This window comes from Mesoplodon bidens (genome assembly GCF_964165515.1).
Source record: "Mesoplodon bidens genome assembly, chromosome: 4".
NCBI lineage: Eukaryota > Metazoa > Chordata > Mammalia > Artiodactyla > Ziphiidae > Mesoplodon > Mesoplodon bidens.
The window spans coordinates 54,740,024-54,762,809 of NC_138160.1; the positions used below are offsets into that span (position 1 = coordinate 54,740,024).

Consider the following 22,786-nt stretch of genomic DNA (forward strand, 5'->3'; position numbering starts at 1 on the left):
ATTAATTAAGAGAGATTAATGTATTAATCTCTCTTAATGTCGATAAGAATCCCCTAAGCACTTTGGTAGAATGCACATTCCTGGGCTTAACGTTCTGAAATCCTAAATCAGGGGGTTTGGAGAAGCCTCCCCAAATCTGCATTTCTACCATGGAATCCAGGTAATTCAAGGATAGTAGGACAGAAACCATCCTTGAAGAAATGTTGCTGCAGCCGTGGGGAGCTACTGAATCTTGTTTCACAGGAGAGTGAAATGATTATATGCATACGATAGAGCCGGGCAGCTCTGGAAGAATAATTTGGAGTGAGGAGCAGGGAGAGAATGGAATTAACCCAGGCAGGAGGTAATGGAGGCCACGACCAGGGTGAGGCCAGCAGGGAGAAAACCGGAACAACCGTTGTTCTTTTATCGCTTGATATACAGTAAACGCTTTCCCAATTTACTTTTCTCCCATTTTCTAATTTTCCAAACTAGTGTATTTTTCTGCCACTTTTTTTTTTTTTTTTTTTTTGCGGTACGCGGGCCTCTCACTGTTGTGGCCTCTCCCGTTGCGGAGCACAGGCTCCGGACGTGCAGGCCCAGCGGCCATGGCTCACAGGCCCAGCTGCTCCGTGGCATGTGGGATCCTCCCGGACTGGGGCACGAACCCGTGTCCCCTGCATCGGCAGGCGGACTCTCAACCAATGCGCCACCAGGGAAGCCCCTTTTCTGCCACTTTGGAGTGGGGTTTTCTCTTTTCTCTTCAGTTTTCTGTTTCTGCCGTGTACATGTCATCTGCCCTTGTTCTTCTTGAACCTTGATATATTAGCATTCTTTAGAATTCTGTGTCCTAAGAGCCACTGGTAGGGATCATTCTTGTTTCATGTTGATAGATGTTCATCCATCTCCCATCTATCAGTATAATGAATGACATGATTGGCTGTTGTTGTAGCTCTTATTAACTGGAATAACTTATTTTTGAAAGTTTGTTGATCCCTTTGAAGATTAATATGGTTGTCTTCTATGACATGTATGACAATACATTGGTTCAAAGAATATTTCCATTGTTGGTACCAGAAACTTGGTCGCAGCCTTTCAGTCCTCAGAGTCTAGCTAAGTAAAGACAGTAAAATCTGAATTATCTAGCCTCATACAGAGTAATGTTTCTATGTGTTGGGGGGAGGTGATCCCAAATTATAGCTAATATAATTCTTGGAAATTAAGAACATCACTTTTGACTGCACCCATATTTGGCTAATATTAAAACTGAGCTTGCTTTAAAGAGTATATCATTTTTCTGAGCAATGAAAGAAGACAGCTTTTCATTTGCGGCTCAGTGGAGGGAAGCAGGTCTGGAATTCAAAACTGCTCACATAAAATGCACAGCCTGACCAATCTGCAAGTAATAACATATATATTCAACCCAAAACAAAGCTCAGTATGGATTTATAGCCCAGTCAGCTTTGCAAATACCCATTTGCCCAGTTGCCAGAGACAGGTAAGGTTTTATGTCTGGAAAAGAGATATTTTTCATTTTTATTTATAAAATTCCCGAGAGTAGAGAAGACTTCTTAGTATATGGAAGACTCTATATACTAAAAGCAATTTTAGTATATATTTCTAAGGCTTGTAGAGCTTTTACACTAATGCATTAATTTTGTTTGTCAAAAAGCAGCGATCAAATTTTATCAAATTTTGGGGTTAAGGTGTGTGTCTTAAGTTTGTAAATGCTTCTAAGTATTCGTAAGTTCTCAGGCACTTGAACTTTCAGGTCCTGATAAGACTGTCAAATGGAAACTAAGGGATTTTTCCTAATTAAAAATAATATAGACTTATTATTTAAAAGTATAAAGAGGAATAAAATCACCATACTCATAAATGTCCACTAAAAATGCTTTGTTTACTTCCATCTCTTTTATTCATGTACATTCATATTTATGACATTGTAAATAATTTAGATCATAGAACTCCATTTTTTCCTTTTTAAAAAAAATATTTCAGGAGCATTTACCACTTATTACATATTTTTAAAAAACATTATTTTAGTTTCTTATGGCTACTGTAACAAATACCAACAAATGAAGTGGCTTAGAACAACATCTATTTATTCTCTAAAATTCTGTAGGGTCTAAAGTCAGTTTCACTAGGCTGAAATCATGGTGTCAGCAGGGCTGAGGTCCCTCTAGAAACACTAGGTAGAATCTGTTTCCTTGCCTTTTCCAGTTACTAGAGCTGCCTTCCTTGTATTCTTTGACTCTGGATCTTTCCTCCATATTCAAAACCATCAGCATAGCATCTTGCTTCAGTGTCATATTACATTCTTCTATAATCAAATCTCCTTCTGCCTCCCTCTTATAAGACATTTGTGATTACATTTAGGGCCCACCTGGATAATACAGGATAATCTCCTTGTTGCGATATCCTTAATTTAATCACATCTGCAAAATTCCTATTAAGGTAACATATTTACAGGTTCAAGGAATTAGAACCTCGTATGTTTGGAATGCATTACTCTTTCTGCCACAATGGTCTTTATTGGTTTTATGATATTTCATTTTATGGCTGTTTCAATATTTATTAACAGTTGCCCTTGTCTTGTACCTTTGGGTTTTTCCCAATGTTATACTATTATAAGGAATTCTAAGATTAATTTTCATATGCATAGATTTTTGTGCATTTACTCAATTAGATTTGTGTAATTTCTAGAATGCGGACTTAGTTCAAATATATATGTGTGTGTATATTATTTATATGTATATATGCACACATATACATTTATATGTAAGTATCTGTGTATATGTACACATACGTCTATATGCATGTGCATATGTGTAGTGTGTGTGTTTTCATTCTCCAGATTACTTTCCAGAAAGTTGGTAAAGCGTATTTATCTCCTTGTGCTCTCACTAGCATTGAGTATTACCTTTTTTTTAGTCTTTGCCAGTTAAACAGGTAAAAAATATCTGATTGATGTTTTAATTGCATTTCTATGATTTATGAAAAGTGAAAATATTATCACTTTTTATGCTTAACATCATATTTATTCTCCTATGAGTTAATATTTCTTTAAAAATTTTGTTGTTCAAATAACATATGCTAATGCATATATAAGGAATCTAAAAAAAGGGTACTGAGAACGGACTTGAGGACACTGGGGGGCAGGGTAAGCTGGGACGAAGTGAGAGAGTGGCATGGACATATATATACTACCAAATGTAAAATAGATAGCTAGTGGGAAGCTGCTGCATAGCACAGGGAGATCAGCTCCGTGCTTTGTGACCACCTAGAGGGGTAGGATAGGGAGGGTGGGAGGGAGACTCAAGAGGGAGGAGATATGGGGATATATGTATACATATAGCTGATTCACTTTGTTATAAAGCAGAAACTAACACAACATTGTAAAGCAATTATACTCCAATAAAGATGTAAAAAGAAAAAAGTTTAAACACACCTAAATTGAAACAAAATGAAAGGTTAACGTTCAGAAAAAATTTTTTGTTGTTATAAAAATGATATAAATTAATAAATCCAATGATTGAAGCTTGCTTGAGAAATCCTTGGCTAAAAAATTTTGTGTCTTCACTGACACATTATCCTCTGATTTGTGGAATAATTTGAGTCAACTTTAAGAATGGAATAAAATTCTGATTTCTACAGAAGCACATGGTTTCTACCTCTGTCTGTGTATGTTCCCTATGTGGTATTTCAATGGAAATTTTTACCTCTTATTTTAATGGGATAATTTTCAATAACTTTAGATGCCTGACCTGGAAAAATATTCAAGAAAAGAAGAACTGATAAATTAGCCTTAATCTTATATTACAGAAAGGTCTTAGTGTCAGCTACTAAAGGGCTAAATATAACCACACTGACCCACTTAATTGACACTTCTTATAATTGCACTGTAATTCATGCTCAGGAGCTGGATGAGAAATGATGTACCTTAGACCAAGCTTCTGGATCAAGAAACACCATGTCCTTGAAGTTAACTCCAGATTGAGAGTCTAATGTAATGATTAGTGTCTGAGGTTCACTGTTACTCAAAAAGCATTTTGGATTTCATACAAACTAGTTAGACACATATTTACATGTGTCTGCAGATACACAGCTACATGTGCGTGGTGTCTTTGCTGAGATTTTGAAATCTGAGGCAGTAGACCTGTCTAACAGGTACAGTGTATATGAATAATGGTACGGGCTCAAGAAATTCCAAGAGGAATAGACAGAAAGGGCTTTTTAAAACAGGTAAGGGGTCCGTCTTAAAAATACTTGCTTTCAAGTATCCTTCTAATCCTGAGCAAATTCTTCCTCCCTTTATCCCTTGTCTTAACATTCATCCTAATGGTGTATTGAGGATTAAAAGATGGAGATACAGCTCCTGCCCTCACGGAGCTCTTACTCTAAGCGGGAGTGATCTGCAAACATACAGATTCTGATATGGTGGGGGAACACTTTTCATGCAGGACCTCTCAGGTGCAGAGCTCAATAGAGGGATGCCTAACCCAGTAGGGGTAAGGCGGCTCACAGCAAGGCTGTCTACAGTAAGTGGCAAGGAAGTTTGGTCTTAACGCAGTCTAGAAGTTAGCCTTCCTATTTGTCAGGTGTTGGCGATGGTCTCGAAGCATGGCGCTCTGCTCCGTAATTGGATTGCTTAGCTCTGTTAGAGGCCAGTGCTGTGCTTGGTTTATTGATGGATCTTGCAGACGGCTGCTTTTGAATGGAGAGACACACTCTTCTCTGTTTCTCTCCCAGTAGTCTCCTTCCTGCAGGATGACCCCCTCCAGCCCTGTAAGTATGACACATTTTCTAGCAGCCTAACTCCTCTCCCAGGGGAGATTAGGCTATGGGACTTCCCCCAGGACCCTGCTTGAGAGTCAGTGATAGGGTAGATAGAGCGCTAGGGTAATATGCTTACAATCAGTGAGTCTGAAACCCTCCCTGGTCCTGTGAGCTGGGCTGCCACCATGCATATTCTTTTTTTTTAAATTAATTTTTGTTGGAGTATAGTTGATTTACAACGTTGTGTTAGTTTCTGCTGTACAGCAAAGTGAATCAGTTATACATATACATGTACCCACTCTTTTTTAGATTCTATTCCCATATAGGTCATTACAGAGTATTGAGTAGAGTTCCCTGTGCTATACAGCTGTTTTATATATAGCAGTGTGTATATGTCAGTCCCAATCTCTCAGTTTATCCCTCCCTCCCTTTTCCCCCTTGGTAACCATAAGTTTATTTTCTACATCTGGGACTCTATTTCTGTTTTGTAAATAGGTTCATTTGTACCATTTTTTTAGATTCCACATATAGCGATAATCATATATTTGTCTTTCTCTGTTTGACTTCACTCAGCATGACAATCTCTAGGTGCATCCATTTCGTTGCAAATGGCACCATCATATGTTCTAATCTACTTATCTTTTGTACAAATCAAGGAATCACTAATTTGGGAGAAAAGTGCTTCATTTCCTATGTCTGTCTGTTCTCTCCTCTTTAATTTTGTGAAGTTATTGGTTATTTGCTACATTTTCTGAGCCTCTGATTCTCCTGGGATCCAGGGAACACCTGAGGAAAGTATCACATCCTCTTCCCATTCTGGCTCGTATTTAGTCTGTCCTTTCCCCTCTCGGACCTTGTCCTTCAACCTGCCCTTGTGGATTATGTACTTCTCTACTTAACCTATCAGGAAAGAGAAATCAGTTTTATTTGGTTTCCTTTGTTTTATCTATTCCCTTTAGAAATCTGAATCTCTCTTGCCTTATGATATTGTTTAAAATGTTTTGTTAATATTCCCAGCACTATGTAACCCTACTTATTATCCATCTTTTAGTTTTTCAGCATTCAGATCTATCCCTACAAGTTAATTTTCATTGATCTTTTTTTAATCTTCCTTCACATTTTAGCAATGTAAGCAAAAAAGTTTGCTTGGTAATTCTAGAAGAGCTTTCTTACAACCCGTTCCCATTGATGCAACTTTCTTTACATTTCTAGCCCAGCTTTTAAGCTTTATTTCTTAAGGTATACAGTGATTACAAGCATTGCTCATTCAGGATGGGCAATGTGCTCTTCACACTCCTATACTCAAGCTCTCAAGACAGCATTTAGAAGATGACCAAAGTACACTTGTAGGTATGGACAGCCTTGGGGATGTAGTCACTTCTGGGTACTCTGATAACAAGAGTGGACAGAGATCAAAGTAAATTTATAGCAGAATCCCCAGACCAGGCCATGATCAGAATACATTTTGAAACTCAGTATTAACTCCACTTGCCCTCGTATCTTTTCATTGGACACGGCCTCATGGCAAGCGTGTCAGTCCAGGGAGCTGACAGCTTCCCAGGCCTCAGGCTTACACTAGAAGACTTAATCTCCTATAGTGTCTAAGTTCAAGGCGAGGCTCCAGGGATATTAACCTTAATGCTGTTCTGTGTAGGGTGAAGGAAACCCTACTGAATAAGCATGGGTCAGCGGATGGAACATAGACAGGAGAATTCAAGTCAGTGAAAAGAACCTGGAATTTTGTATATGTAGGAGAGAAGAATTTGACCCTTCATTAAATACTTAGCTCATCTTAAGCTAGCATTTCAAGAGCTTGACAAGCTTATTTTTCAATCTCCTTCACCTTTCTCATGAAAACAATGACTGATAACATCAACCTGATTAAATGAGTGAGCATTCTGGATCACAAAACTTGTCCACTGCTGTATAGGCTTAGTTGTTGTGCAATAAGTAGAAAATCTGACTGGATATTTGTATAGTGACCTAGATCAGCTGTAGTCTTAAGAATTTCCAATAATCTCAATTTCTTCTTAGTTCCGTAGCCAGAGTTTTACTGCATTTGCAACTAAAATATGCTTTAGTTTCTGCTCATATAATTATTTTGTCTGTAGAAAAATGTCAGCAGTTCTGACAATTTTAATTCTTGTATTTGCTGACTGCATTACCTTCTGAATCATAAGTTCCCAAATCAAGTCAAACAGGTTAGAAGACAAGTTACACTTCAGTGTCACACCTACTCCTACTCTTAAAGAAGTGTGGGAATATATCAGCCACTTTCACTATATTAACTAATTCATTTCCGGCTCTTCACTCACTTTACCAATTTTTATTTTTCATTTTGGATACAACCCCAATTCTTGAAGCCTTTGAAGTGCAAAAAACATTAAAGTAAACATTAAATGTTTAAAGTAAACATTAAAGTAGTTTAAAATACTCAGGTCTTTACCCAGCACTTTGAGAATCTGCACGGTGGATTCCCCAAAATGTACAGGGTAGAGAGAGTTATGACATCTGCTTCCCACAGACCAAAATATGTATTATTCAGTCAAGAGAAGAAATTAATGTTTTATTGAGTTATCCATTTTATTGCTATCATTTTTATGGGTGTTGCCCACATATGTAGGCTTTTCTGGAAGGACCATGGAGAATATGAGAGTTGGTGGTGCAGAGTTGCCCCAGAGTTAAATCATCCAGAACTTGACTCTCACCCACTGTATCACTACCGTTTACCTCTCCTCAAACACCCACACAGGAAGTCCTTCCTTGTTGTTTCAGCCTTTTTCATCTTTGCATTTGAAGGTCCTTCCACATGGTAGTTATTTCAGTATTCAAGGACAGCTGTTGCTTGTTCCCTAAATCTTTTCCACATTCACCAGAGTTCCTTCAACCCACAATTTATATAGCACACTTTCAAGTCCCCTTTCACCAGCTTCATTGTTCTGCTCTGAGCAGCCTCTGATATGTAATTATCTGGATACCTAAAAAGTGAGCACAAAAATTTTTCCCTGGGCTTATCTTTGGGGATGGGGTAGGGGGTAGGATTCAAAGAGAGTTTCCCCTGGATTTGGTTGTGACATTTCTTAAAGCCATGTTAAGACCTGAAGAATGTTAGCCTAACACTTCTGTTTCCAGTTACAGAATATAGATAAAAATGAATCAATAAGAGAAAGTCTTTAGAATTTAAAAATATCCTCCTGGGATTCTTAAAAATGTAGGATTCTTTGAGAAACTCAATTGACCTGCTAAAACTGATAAATTTCAGGGCATCTTAAAAGAAAGAATAGATACCTGAGCATCTGAAGTATCTCCATTCAAAAAGCATGTCTTGAACGCTTACATAAATCAGGGACTGTCAGATTGTAGAAGTACAGAGATCAATAAAACATGACTTTAGCCTTGAGGAAGCTCATAGGCTAACAGGAAAGGCAGCAGTAAACAGTCAATTGTAATACAGTGTGACCAGCACCCCTGTAGAGGCATCTTCAGAGTGCCATGAAAGTAGAGAGTATGATGTAGGGTGCCCTCTGCTCCCGTCTTGCATCTCTCTGCATGGTATTCTTTTAGCTTCTGCATATTGCCAACATATATGTGCATTTTGCTCTAGACACTGCATGAAGGGCTTTATGTATGTCATCTCATATATGTGTGTGAACCTCTTAGAGGCTGGTCCTATCATGGACCCCATAAAAATAGGGAAAATGGGCAGACATGAAGTGACTTGCTTAAGGTCACAGTAAGTGTTGGATGCAGAATTCAAACCCAAGATTTTTGCTCTTAAGCAATGCTCTATACTACCTATCTCAGAGAAAGCCTTTATCTAGAGTGGTGGTTCTCAACCAGGAGCAATTTTGCACCCCCCAAGGAACATTTGGCAATGTCTGTAGACATTATTGATGATCACAGCTGGCATCTAGTGGGCAGTGATCATGGAGGCTGCTAAACATCCTGCAATGCACAAGACAGTCCTCCAAACAAAAACTTACCCAGCCTAAAATGTCAACAGTGCTGAGGTTGGGAAGCTCTGCTCTGGAGTGTGGTACTATCTTTGTGTCAGCCTTTAAAAAATACTTTTTTGGATATTTAAAAGCATTTTGTTAAGAGAAGACATGGCTTAGTATGGGGCAAAAAATATTGGACCAAGTCCCTAAGTATCTGGTGAAGTGTATTTTGCCATGTAAAATTGAGAAAATATTGTCTTCTTTGTCTCCCTTTGTAGATTTCAAGGATCTGAGGAGGCCCATCAGAAATTCTTAGAGTGCTTGGGGTGAAAATATTTCTGGGGGTCCCCAGAATTAAAGAGCATCTCAAAGTAGACTCCTGTTCTTTGTTTAGCCCCATCCCTTGTCAGCTGACCCCCCCATCCCCTTTTTCCTCACCGTTATATTTCTATAAGCAAGTTTGTTCCCAGTATTTACTGATTGAACTAAACCATTTTTTAAACGTTATTTTTGCTTAAACATTTTTTAAAAATTTATTATCTCTTGCCATATTACACCAGATTAAAGTAGCTAATTTAAATTCTAGTGTTTTCTTTATAGACTTAATCATAAGCATTGGTGGGTTTGGGGAGTTATTGGAGTCCTGTGGCTTTCTTCAAAATGAATAACAGTAACATTGGCTCAACCTCCCCTTCATTCCTTCCTTTCAAAGTCTTCATACTCATGGCAGGAAAATGATGCTAGCATTGGTTAACTAAGTGCCAGGTCGTATCTGCACAGGTAGTGGCTGACCAGTCCCTAGATAGGGTGAAGCCAGACAGGTGTGCGCTGTAGCAATTCATCAAATGGATGTAAACTCATAAATTCAGCTTACTGAGGTTTTAGGTGAGTGTGGCACTCCCTCGGCGTGCCTTTCCTACACGACAAACAGCGTCCCTCGGCAGAGCCATTACCGACTTTCTTAGAGTGTTTTCCTGGTGATCCAGTCTTCAGTGAATCACGCATCAGCCTCCAGGTGTGCGCTGTGCACTCTCCACCGGGTTCCGGATCGCGCTGGGTTTATTTCTTTGGAGGGACCGATCCACCAGGGGCTCCGCGCTGGGGGCGCGGCGGCGGGAGATGCTAGGGTGTCCCGGTCCTCCTGGGCTCACGCACAGGTCCCGCCTGCTCCCTTTCCCATGAGGCCCCGCTCCTGTGGGGAGTGTCTGCGGTGGGGACCGGTCCCGCCGCCTGGCCCCTTCCCGCTGAGGCTGCACAAAGGTGTCCGGCTGGAGTCCGCCTACAGGCCAGCTTTCTATAAGTGCTTTTAAGTTTCCGTTTTTCGAGGAGGGGCGAAGAAGAGGAGCTTTTTCCATTTACATTCCTTTCCTTGTATGTAGATACCGAGAGGAAACTCAGCACTGGGCATGTTCGGATGTTGAATGGTTTTGCTGATAAGCACCAGCCTCCCGGAACCAAAGACTTAAACTAGTCCTCTCCCCTGCCCATCCCCACCCCCCCGCAGGAGCTGCAAATGGTATCTGCCAAACAGATGACAAAGTACCTTGGACTGAATCACACACAGACAACATTTTGAGCCGAACGCACGGCCCAACTCTTGTAATTAACTGTTTATAGCTGGCCAAGGCTGACCAGGAGAGGGCAAACCCAGGAGGAAACAAGTTTCCTGAACCTTGGAGAAATAGCTGTGTGTTGATTAAAGGCTAGGACGGGTACTTCTCACTCACGCTCCAAGTTGTTCTTGAGATCACAGTTCGCAGCACGTTTCCTCTGGAGGCAGTGAGTAGATAATTGGGATCTTTTTTGTCTTTTTTTCCCCCCTCCTCCCTCCGTTTTGGTCTTATGGCCTTGAACCCACAGTGAATTGAAGCGAGAAAGAAATGGATATGTCTGACCCAAATTTTTGGACTGTGCTCTCAAACTTTACTTTGCCTCATTTGAGGAGTGGGAACAGGCTTCGGCGAACACAAAGGTAAAAAACTTGGGGGTCCTTTTAGCCTGGAGAGGGAATGAATGCTTTGGCTTAGGAGGCTGCCCGGCTGCCTGGGCCCCCTTAGCAACTGGGGTTTTGTTGATTGGGTTACAGTTTGAAAAGTTTATACTCTGCTGGGGGGCCCTGGTTCAGGTGTTCCCTCCTCTGCGTGTTTTCCTGGGTCATGCTGATGAATGTGCTTTTCGGAGTTCTTCAGAAATGTGGAGAATCAGACCTCGAGTTGTGAGTGGTGGGCAGAGAAGGGAAGGGGGAGGAGATACTTTTTCCCTCTCTTTGATCTGATCATTTATCCATTTCATTCACTCAGGCGTTGGAGCTTCTGCTACTCTGTGTAGAGCCTTTCAGATGCTTCCCTCTATGAAATATTTAACCTTTATACGATGCAAATGTATGATTCAAAGATAGCTCAAGTTTGTCTGTTTCATATTGTCTGCTTAAAGAGAAAAGTCTGCATAACTTTGCATTTTTTTAAATTGATTTGCTGACATTTATTTCTAAAAATAGACTGGCCTTTTCATTTTGTAACATATATTTGTTAGAATAGGTGAAAAGAAGACAGACTTTTAAAATCAAGGTGAAGCTCATGCCACAAGTGAAAGACAGTTGAGAGTTAGTTGCTGACACTTGGGTGAGAGAAAATGATTTTAAAGCAGGTGTTTCTCCTCTCTCCACATTTGTGTCCAGCACAGACAGGTGGCGTGATTTTGGTTTTAGAGGGGCACACCCTTTGAGTTGTGTAAATATAGATTCTTTGTTTTTCTTCAAAACTTGCCTTGAACATACACGTGAACATGCACGAGGGCAAGGGTGCAGTCAAATAAACAGGATGCTTGGCTATCAGATTGGGAGATTCATCTCTATGCTCCAGTGTTTAAAGAACACAGGAAGACGGTTCATTCTGTTTGGTTATACCAGTAACTTTTTGTAGCATAAGTGCAAATACATAATACTTTGGAAAACTTAGTAGTTTTTGCTTTTGACATTTCTCATGGTATTTCTTAATTTTCAGAAACGTCCTGGAATACCCTGACATGTGCTGTTTATACATACACAAACAAACGTGTGTGTGTGTTTGTGTGTATGTGTCTCAGAGAGAGAGAGAGAGAGAGAGCATGATTGCGTCGATTTTTAAGTTATGCTTACCTTTTAATGCAACTTCAACAATATCGGTGTCCCTAAACCATATGATTCTAAAGTTGTGCCTTTTAAATAAGGTGGCTGTGCTTTTCTGCTATAATGTTCAGAGACACTCTTTTGGTATTGGTCATTTTTTAACAGGCTGTGTCATCCGTGCACCAAACCCCCCAAACAACGAATCAGTTGAAGAGATACCTACTGTTCCTGAACCAGGCCCCTACTCCTCATGGCAGTAAATCCTATAACTTGTTTGTCAGGAGCCCTTAAATATGTCTAAGTGATGTAGCCCTGGTGGTGATGCAGCTGCTACTCTCACCTGGAACCACTTCTTGGGGAGATAAGTCTGCTCTGGCATCACACCTGTGTGTCTGAAACTGAAAAGCATCTGGAATCTTTCTTCCCTGCACCTACCTGTTTGATAGTATTTATTATTGAGTCAAATGCATAAAGAATTCTCAGGCTGGTCTGACCATGGCCTTTGGGTAATATCTATCCAGCCCAGAACACTCCATTTTAGACAGCTCACACTGGCAGAGAGCCTAGGTTCTGAAGGAACTTGGATTCTTCCCAACCAAATGAGGGTGTGGGAGGGCTGCGTCCATTCCCCAAGTCATGGGCCCGTATCTTCAGTTTAGAGAGGGAGGTGGAATTTCTTCCCTCCCTTCTCAGAGTAGAGGTTGTCACAGCCTGTTTGTTATTTGGGATTTCCTGGATTCATGGAGTTTGGAAATATATATCCTGAAGATCATCTCTAGATACATCTCCTTACAGGTCTCACAGGGCTGGAACTGCTTTCTGTTTATTAGGTAGATTCAGGAAGGTGAAGGTCCCTCTCTCCGGGTCAGTGTACGTGGCCACTGCTTTCTCTTATTATACAGTGATCGGTTCTGGCTCTGTGTCCTTTCATAAGGACATGAAGTGTTTGCTTATAGTATGACTCTTCCCCTTCTGTGAGCTCCCTTAACTGCTCTACATCCTTTTCCCCCTCTAAGTGCCACATTAACCCTGTTTCTTACTGCACTGATCAGTTTCCCTAAATCTGCCCTTTTAAAAGGACCTCTACTTTCCCAAGTAGCCCGATCCTTTTGCCAGCCTCACTGAGGGTGTGCCCACTGTCCAGGTGAGGGTGCCTTGCCCTCATCCTCAGCTGGACGTGCCTGAGCCCTTGGAACAGCTCTCCTGCCCAAGCCTGGCTGCTTCTCTGCACATTTGCTGAGTTGGTTCGACAGATCATTCGTTTTGCATATTTTATCCCAGCTGCTTGTTCTGATTACATTGTAATCCAGAGGACTTCCTCATAACCTTTCCTTTGTATCAGCTTCTTGCGTCTATCAAAGAGTAAAATCCACCTTTGAGCCTGTGAATGAGCATCTTGGAGTTCCTAGGGATAGGATGTTTGACAAAAGAGAGGCTGAATGGTTTCAGACTCTTCCCTTAAATCTATGTCATGGTAGAAATTGTCAACACAGAGGACTTTGGGTTTTTGCTGCATCGCATCTGCCTTGCCAGTTTAGCGTGGCTCTGGTTTGTTGGTTTGCCTCTCACGGGAACACTTTTTTTTTTTTTTTATTGTTACGTGCATTAGAAAACCCAAGATTTTTTTTTTTTTTTTTTTAGTTTCTGCTTTATAACAAAGTGAATCAGTTTCATGGGAACACTTTTAAGGTTTCTCTTCCAACTCAAAGCCCTGCATGGGCCCATAACTCCCTGAGTTCTTGGGGAAAGGCACCTACAGACTGACTCTCAGGCCTAGACTCTTAAACAGGTCCTGATGCATCGGAAGCCTGGCTTACTTGTGCTGCATCCCAACGATGATAATGTTGTTCCCTTCATTCCTTTTTGCCTGGACTGCAGCAGACACTGGGTTGTCTGGATGCACACTGACTTTGTCCGCTGTTTTGCTGTAAAGCTCACATTGCCATTGGTAATGGTTCCTTTTTTATGATGGGCTTTGCCTACCTGTCCCCCTCCTTCATTTCCTCAAGGTAGTCTCAATACAGCCATTCACCTGCTGCTTTGAGGGACAGAAATCTAGGCTGAATAAACAGGGTATTTAAACGAAAATGTGTTGTTTTAAACTGAAATAAGAATTGCATGTTTTAGAGGCTGTGAGTTTCATAGACCTGTGGATTCTCCATTCACTTCAGGATCCCCTTGCAAGGGAGGATGGGAATTAGTTTGCCTGCTTTATGTTACTATTTGTTTGTAACATCTTTTCCTTTCCCATTGGATTAAAAATTTCGAGGCAGAAGGGATCAAACTTCTCTTTGACTTATATCTCCTCTATGTCTCACTGTAAAGAAAGGACTACCATTGATTTTTAAATGTTGCTGCTTAGTTGTTTTTGTTTGTTTGTTTGTTTTTTGGTTTTTTTGCTGCTGCTTAGTTTTGAAGTGCGCTTTTAGTTTTGTTGAAGTCTAGAGACTCTAGAAGATGCTTGATTTTTAACCTCAGTGGTCAGAAATCTGTCGTGTTTTCTTTGGGCTTAAGTGATAATATCCAAACCTCAGTGACACCTAAGTCAATACAGTCCTACCCAGGCCATTGGGTAGTTTGTGACTCAGTTCATCACTTTGAGAGAGGTTCCAAATGTATTTTTCTGAGAACCTTGGGATAAAAGGTTATTTTGGTTTTGCTTTGTTTTTTGCTAAATTCACATGACTCAGCAGTTGCAATGAACATCAGGTACATTCAAGGGATCTTTAACTGCTGTAGTTGTCAGAATGCATTGAATTTTTATGCACACTGCATCTTCTCTTCAGAAACATCTGTAGTGTTCGGTGAGTTTTTCTTTTGTTTTGAGCATGAATATATGTCTTTAAAAAGCATGGAATATGCCTCTCTCCTGCCCTGGCATGTTAGGTATTGGTTAACCCATACTTACCCCTTTTACAGAAAGCCCAGTTAAATCCACATTTATTGAGCATCTATAGTTTGCCTGCGCACCAAAGCTGAAAGCCATAAGCATGCCTTCAGTGAAGACATGCGGATGAATCATTGCAAACCAGGGCAATCAAGAAGTATTTACCAGGTACAAAGGAGCCGGGAGATGCACCAGATAGAAAACCTTGGGGAGGTTTTGAAGGGTACGTTGGTATTTATCAGACAGGAAGACAAGGCCTTCCCAGGAAGCAAAAGAAATGGTGTGTACGGAGGCATGGAGGCCTTGGCAACAACAGAGCTCAAGGGATTATACATAGCTCAGTATTGCTGGAGCATAAAGAACCAGAAGCATAACTCGGTACTGCTGAAGCATAAAGTTTAAAGAGGCTATATAATAGAGCACAATGGTTAAGAGGGTTGATCTGAAGCCAGTTTACTTGAGTTCGAATCTTAACTCTGTGATATTGTATACTGAGTAAGTTAACTTCTTTGGACTTCAGTTGCTCTGTCTATAAAGTAGGGACAAGTAAATTACTTGTCTCGTAGGATTGGTATAAAGATTAAAATATGTTCATATGTATAAAATGCTTAATGCAATGACTCACATCAAAAAGCCTTAATAAACCCTAACTATTAATACGGTTACTGTCATTACAACAAGGGGATGAGTAGTGGGTAGTGACTGAGGAGTGAACGTTGAGACACTTGGTATTTGTGTGAGCTTGGCATTTATCCAGTGGGAGAGAGACATGTCTAGCAGCACTTGGGGAGGTTAGGTCTGAGAAGAGAGGGTGGGACCTCGAAACCAATGAATAAGTTATTGCGGTAGCCTTTCTAAAGGGTTTTGCAGGCCTGAGCAAAGACTGTGGTGAGATTACGCCTTGAGAGATATTAAGGATATAAAACTGGGAGAAGGTGATGAGCTATTGGCTCTGAGGGATGAAGAAAGATACCACAATGGCCCTGGGGGTTTTTACTTGGGGAAGCAGGGAAATGGAGAATCACCTGTACATATAAGACACAAGTACTTGTACTTGCCCCTTGTGTCCCCAGAGGCTCCTTCATCCACATTTATTGAGCACCTGTTGTGTGCTGAGTACCATGGAGCATCCATCCCTTCATTCAGCTGGTACCCACAGCACCAGTGTCCTGTGCTGGGCCAGGGATACAGAGGTAAACCAGACAATGCTTGGGCCTCACAAATAAACCAACATCTAAATAAGTCAAGTGGTGGTCACTGTGTTCTGAAGGCTGTAAGCAAGAGCTGAGAAGAGAGTGACAGTGCGGGGGCTACTTTAGATCATGTGGTCGGGGAAGGTCTTTGAAGAGGGAATATTCAAGAGAAGATCTAAAGGATGAGAAAGAGCCATCGGCGGGAAGACTTTGGGAGCAGGCATCTGGGAACAGCCAAGGAAGGCTCTGGGGCAAGAAAGAAAGAGCCTCAAGGCAGGCAGTTGGATGGTAGGTCCGGGGCACTCGAGGAGGCTGGACCAGAGATAAGAGGCTTGGGAGTCCTCATTAGGACCATGAGAAATATGTTAGATTAATCTGTGGGAGAGCTGAAGACGCCCCATTTAAGGAGTGGGCAGAGATGCAGACAGGAACCGGAAGGGAGACGTGGAGGAGAGGCCCGTAAGAGGGAGGGAAGCTGGCAGAGTATTCTCACAGAGATCCCAACAGAATGATCAACTGCCGCTCCACAGAGGTGAACCGTGGTGTGCGTTGTGTCTGACGACTGGGGGGTCCTGGTGACTTCAGCGTGAACCCCGGCAGCAGAGGGGTGGGCTCAGGGCGGCGGGAGGAGCCAGGAAAGCAGGAGTGAAGCAAGCGAGGCATTGGAGACCATGGGTGCCCCCCCGCCCCCGCCGTGGGTAGTAAAGCACAGCAGCCACACATCCTTGTGTACCAGCCTCTGCACATTCGCAGCTGGCCTGTCAGCCCTCCTCCCTGAATCATATCCCCTTACTCAGTGTGGCTTACTTTATTGTCCGCTTCATCACCCAAACAGGCAATGACAGCTTCCTTTCCCCTCCCCTCTGGAAGCTCAAGTGCTTTCCCCAGTCTCCTGAGTATCTCCTTTCTGACATGTTTACAGTTGGAGCTGCTCCGCTGAGGGTCTCTAGCCCCTACGTGCCCCCTCGGTGACTCTGCCTGAGCCTGAATCTGAGCCAAGTACAGATGGAGGGAGGGTACGCTGTCCGCCCCGCCCCTCCAGCCTATTCCACAAGTGGCTGGAACCTGGTGCTCACATCCGCGCTCTCATCCTCTCTACGCCTGACCTGCAGGCTCTGCCCCTCCCCGAGTCTTTGCACCCGTTTTCCTCCCACTCCTTGCTTTGCCCAGGCCTGTTTCATAACTGCTTCATTTCATCCTTCTCCTTTCTTCCTGCTCTGGACTGCATCTTCCGCAGGTGGGACAGGCCTGCCCATCGCTGCGGGGCTCGCCCTTCCATCCTCTCATCTTGTCATCCTCTCATCTTGTCTCTAGTTAGCTCGGACATCGGCACTGGTGCCTAAGGCCCTCACTCCTGCACCCCTCCCCCAGCCTAATAAGGGAGACCCCTGGGGGAGAGGAGAACACCGAGACCCCAGGGTAGGAGCTCCCAGCAGCTCTCTGAGTGACTTGTGTGCAGAGCCTGGCTGCCCCACACCAGAGCAGCGTGTTCTGCGGGTCTTCAGGCTGGCCAGACGCAAAGGATGTGAGCCGGAATATGCACATCTCAGAAATATTGCTTTAAGCTTCTAGAGGGAGGTTTACAACAGGAGATGACAGATCATTTATCTTGCCCCTTGAATTGTAGGTCTTTTGCGAGGGGGGGAGAGAAGCAGAAAGAGGGAGGAGGAAAGGAATGAGAGAGAAAAATGTGTGAGACCTTAAAAAGTAGATTTCAAAAGAGGTCCATTAAAAACAAAGCTTTAGAATGGGGAGCATATGCTCCCTGGGGACGCATGGGCTATTCGTTGCTCTACCTGGTCGACACTGGAAGGGGTATATGTGTGTCAGTAAGTTCACAGTGAGGGGGGTGAACGTTATATGCTTTTATGGCTCTGTTTGCTTCTCTTTACGCATATATCCTGTTATCAGAAGCCCAAGTGATACTTTTTTTTTTTTTTTTTTTTTTTTTTGCGTTACGCGGGCCTCTCACTGTTGTGGCCTCTCCCGTTGCGGAGCACAGGCTCCGGACCCGGACGCGCAGGCTCAGCGGCCATGGTTCACGGGCCCAGCCGCTCCGCGGCATGTGGGATCCTCCCGGACCGGGGCACGAACCCGTGTCCCCTGCATCGGCAGGAGGACTCCCAACCACTGCGCCACCAGGGAAGCCCCCAAGTGATACTTTTAAAACAGGGGAATCGTAAGCTTCAAGATAGAGACCGTCTACCTTCTGGGCTAAAAACTGACAGATGCTGGGATTGAGAAATCTCCCCTGTGTGGAGACAGCTCATGGAGAAGGCTTGGGGTAGGGCTTTATTCGGAAGACTTTGGGAGAGTCCTCCTTGTGTCGGTTGAGATGGACCCAGCTCTCAGTGTGAGTAGCCCGCACAAAGCTATTTTTAATCTGAGCTGTCTTCACTAGTGTAACCTAGTCATTTGGGAGTGACATCATGGTAACTGAGTAATCCCTTTGAAAGTTAATAGGAGATCCAAGATAATAAAATGGTCCTGGGGCTACCTGAATGAAAGTAGGCACAGGGTGTGTGTAAAAGCATTTTTAAAAAGCAAAGTCAACCTCTATTGGTAGAAGCCTTGGATATCGAGCAGCACACTTGGTTTTTGTGACCCTTGGCACATTTTGTAACTAGAGGAATATCTCTAAATAAAAAGTTCACGTGGTTATTAATACTTGTTCTGATACTTTATTTTCTTTCCTCTATCTTGGTAGTTAGGAAAGTTCCCTTGTGAACTTGGCTTTAAATTCTGAAAATATTGACCTTAAATCTTATTAATAGCATGAGAAGACCAGTGGGAGTTTTAGCTATACTAATGGTTATTGGATATGTTTGTTAGAGAGGTAATTATAGCAATATCAAACTGAAACATCATGTTATTTTGTTTTAAAGAAAAAAGGCCCAAGCAGAGGATTTAGGCTTTGATCAGCATTTGAAGGTAAAGTAGGTTGGTAAGAAGAATAGACAGTCATTAATGTTTATCTTATCTTAAGCTCCTCCATCACTTGCTTTATTATAGAACCTGGGGACTTTCTACAATCTGCTGACTTTGGAATTTACATTTATCAGTGACTCTGATTTTGTTACAGTTTGGGGTTTCTTGGGAAACTAATTGCAGGCAAAATCCGTATATATATCTATCTATATCTATAACTATCTATCTCTCTATCTCTCTATCTATCTATATATATATGGAGCTCCATGTCTTTGGAAACTTTCTAACCTGACATGGAAATTCATATAGGAGATAGCTTTTGGAGGTAATGTTTTAGGTTCTGAGTGAATCACCTGGGTGGAGGGAATGAGGAACCGGTGAAACTTGGTGAAGTCTCCTAGGGTGGTAGAATCAGAAAGGGAGGAAAACTGATGGATCCACCAGGCCCATTTTGCCCTGTGAGTGTTTTCTGAAGCTGTTCTTGCCGTGCTTTATTCTGTCTAATTTTAAACATTACACTGCATGTTAATGTCTCAGGACCCTGACTTGGACCTTATGACATCTCTCTTGAGAGTCACTATTGCATCATCTAGCCACTGCCAGATTTCTTAACCACTAGATCTGAAGAGTATCACTGAACCTGTGGCTTGCGTAAAAATCACCGATGTCCCTTTAATATTCCTATCTTTTAAAGTGCTTTATGATGGGTATCTTTTAATTAGAAATTATAGTTATTAAATGTTTTACTTTTACAGGTAGATGAAGGGGTTAAGGGGAAAAAGTATGTTTGTCATGGGAAAAGCTGCTAGCTGAATAAAGCACTCTAGGAAATACGGTAAATGAAACCTTTGTTACTGTAAAACAATGGCCATTAAGTGACTATTATGTAATGTTATTTCTTAAGTCTGATCTGGAGTGGCTTGTTGATCTTGGAACTTGAGATATAATTCCTGTACAAATATTACTTTCACTTGGCTAATGTCAAGATTTCTGATACAAAAATTGAAGACTTTTCCCAGTAGATTACCTACGTCAGACACTGAGCATTGGAGATATAGAAGCCACGTCAGATAGTTTATTTTTCTAGGTAAAGGTTAATTTTATCCTCTTGGTATTCTCCATTCTAGACCCACGTATATAAACACAAATTATTTGCTAATCCAAAAATTAGTTCACTGTAAAATTAGCCTACCCTTGCTTAACTGCTCCAAAGGGCAGACAGGTGGCAAGACAGCTGATAGGCACACTCACCTGACTTGGCAGGTTGAATGGATGACTGTGAATTTGCATTTTTCATAAACGATAGGTCCCCAAGCAAAGTAATTTTTAATTTTTGATTCAAATGGCCATGGTGGGACAGGTAGAGAGTATGGGATAGTTCAGGGGTGCTTTAGGTCATAGTTGTTGATGAGGATTCTGCAAAATGAGCCAGTATGTTTCTGAATTATAATTTCCTGTATGTTTTAGGATTTGATGTCTGGGGTTAGATGTTTGGACCACAGAATTAGTAAGGGATAAAAGTTACCTCATTTTTACTATATGACCTGTGAACTTTGTATGTACTGTTCTTTCTCAATAGGTGACTCCTGTCAATTTTAGATAAGTTAGCCATGGAAAGCTAGGATTTTTAAGGTGAAAAATCAATAGTGGTTTCTATAAGCCTCCTTAACATAGGAATCCAGGCTCAAGATCAGAGCTCTGCTTCCTTCAGTGCAGTTCTTGGATCTTAGTGATTTTGATGTCATTTTTACCAGCATCGCTACTGCCAAGATGCCCTCTTGGCAGGCAGACTTCAGTTTTCTCTGAAATTGTTATTGATTACTTATCATTTGATGGCTTCTTTAAAAAAAAAAAACTCTTTAAACAAGAGAAATTGTGGTTTATTTTACCTTCTGAGACCTAACCTTAAAATTATTCTACCTTTTCATGTAAGACCTAGGGTGATCTTGGGATCAAAAGGTATAAATACTTGCACTGGTTAGATATTAATATGATGCAGCTTTCTGATGGCATTCCTCAGGAGGAATACAAACATTCCATTTAATGGGTCCCAGGTTTGAAATCCATAAAGAAAAGTGTTCTGACTCTTGGCACTGATAGACATATTCAGAAATGTTGTACTCAAGCCAGAGTAAATATATATGCCCTTTACACTTTCAGTTAGCAGAAGTCACTTCTGAACACTTATTTTGGCGTTAAGGAAGCTCGTCATGACCTATTGTTCCAGAAAGATTATAGTTCTCATTTTAAGCCAGTTTTCTAGTTCCCATGTAAGTGAAATGCCCAGCCTGGAGCCGAGGAAACAAGCTTCGCTTTTCAAACCTTCCATTCTTTTAGGTGTGTCCCACAAGCAGTGGCTTGTAGCTGCTCCTTCAGCCACTTAACAGGTTTGATTTCAAATCTATTTAATAAGAAGCTAACATGTTTGGAGGGGATTCATGGCCCAACATTTATGGATTTTGTTGGGAAGTTCCAGGTGTGTATATATATCTTAAACTCTATGTTAAGGCATGCTAGACTGGAATGATTTTGGTTTGCTTTGCTTTGTTTTGTTTTTGCCTTCTAGTCATAAGATGTATTAGGGATTGGATTGAGAGGGGGCAGCCCCCAGTCCTGAAGGCCATGCAGCTTCTCTTTCAATTCCTTGTCTTTGGCTGCCTTAAAAGCACTAAAGAGAAGTCAAATGTTTATAAACTGGGCCAAAAAATAGAGAAACCAGAAGCCCAGAGGGATTAACCTCTGAAACATGGGAAGTTGATTACATTTAAAAATAATTGGAGGGGCTTATTTATGAGTTATGTATCTTTGTGTGATCCTTTTTCCTGCTTTGTGGCTCATGGATGAGGCTGAATCACCTTCTGAAACCTGATAACCTAATAACCTAGTTTGACTCTGTCTGACTTCTGTGGGCAAAGCCTGTGGATTTATCGCATTGCCTTATTTATTCATTTATGTACCACATATTTATTGAGTACCTTTTATGTGACCAGGACTATGATTATCACCTGGGAAACAAAGATATATATGACATGGTCCTTTTGTTCAAGTAGCTCAATCTAGTGGGGTTAGAAAGTGTTGCTGACAGATAATTACGGTAACGTGTAATAACCAGTAGGAGATCTCCCAACATCAGCACAGGAGGAGGGAGAGGAAGAATATCTGTTGAGGTAGTTTGGTGTATGTTGTCTCATTTAATGGTATATGTAATACCTGTTATACAGATGAAAAAATTGAGGCTTAGAGAAGTTAATTAATTGTCCCCAAATTACCAGTAGTACATGGTAAATCCAGATAAAGATGTAACTGCACTCTCCTACCTTCAAAGGAAATACAGCTCCAACAATATTCTAATTATTGAAAATAATATTTGTAAAGTAAGATTTTAGTCACTTAATTTTTATCATACAGCAGCCTCCTGGCAATTGAAAGGTATTTGTGGAATATTGAGCCCTGATAATCTTGATCTTGGCTATAGAAATGCCACCTGCTGTCTGAGGGAAGAGAGTGAAAAACAGAAGTAGGTTTTACTTTGTTTTAAAATGCCCCCCTGCTGATTCTCTTTCCCATTAGTGGAAATTGTGTATGTATTCTCCTGTAATTTCCCCATCGTAAAGTATCACAGTTTATAATGGTATTTGAGTGGGCTTGTGCTTTTGAAATTGAGGTTTCACTTATGGTGTATCTCTGAATAGCTGCTATCTTACAGGCCTTTTGAATGAATAACACTACACTGCACCCATGCTTATTTTGCTGAGATTTCTCTCTACGTATTATGAAATCCTGTGCATTCACATGAGTGTATTTATTATGCACTCATCTCAAAATCCTTACCGATCTTGTAGTAGAGCATATAGTTCATTTATAGAAGGGACAAAAGTTCTTGCATCTTACATGGCAGTACAGTGTGAATGCCAGGAAAGAGCTGTTGGGATTTTAGAGATGAATTGCTTACAGGCTTCTTCTTCACGTTTTAAAA

At 41.4% G+C, this 22,786-nt stretch overlaps 1 protein-coding gene across 8 annotated transcripts in view; it reads left to right on the top strand.

The window, feature by feature from the left end:
* The window catches only part of MAST4 (microtubule associated serine/threonine kinase family member 4), a gene marked incomplete at its 5' end in the record, with an annotated part of 581,401 nt that overhangs the window by 396,656 nt on the left and 161,959 nt on the right, over positions 1–22,786 (top strand). For 2 of the 8 annotated variants that reach the window (XM_081231062.1, XM_081231065.1), the window contains one exon: positions 10,251–10,668. The exons of the other annotated variants lie outside the window; for them this stretch is intronic. In XM_081231062.1, coding sequence (XP_081087188.1) covers positions 10,577–10,668 — 92 coding nt within the window. Of the gene's footprint in view, positions 1–10,250; positions 10,669–22,786 lie in introns of those variants that run through there. 8 annotated transcript variants of the gene reach the window in all.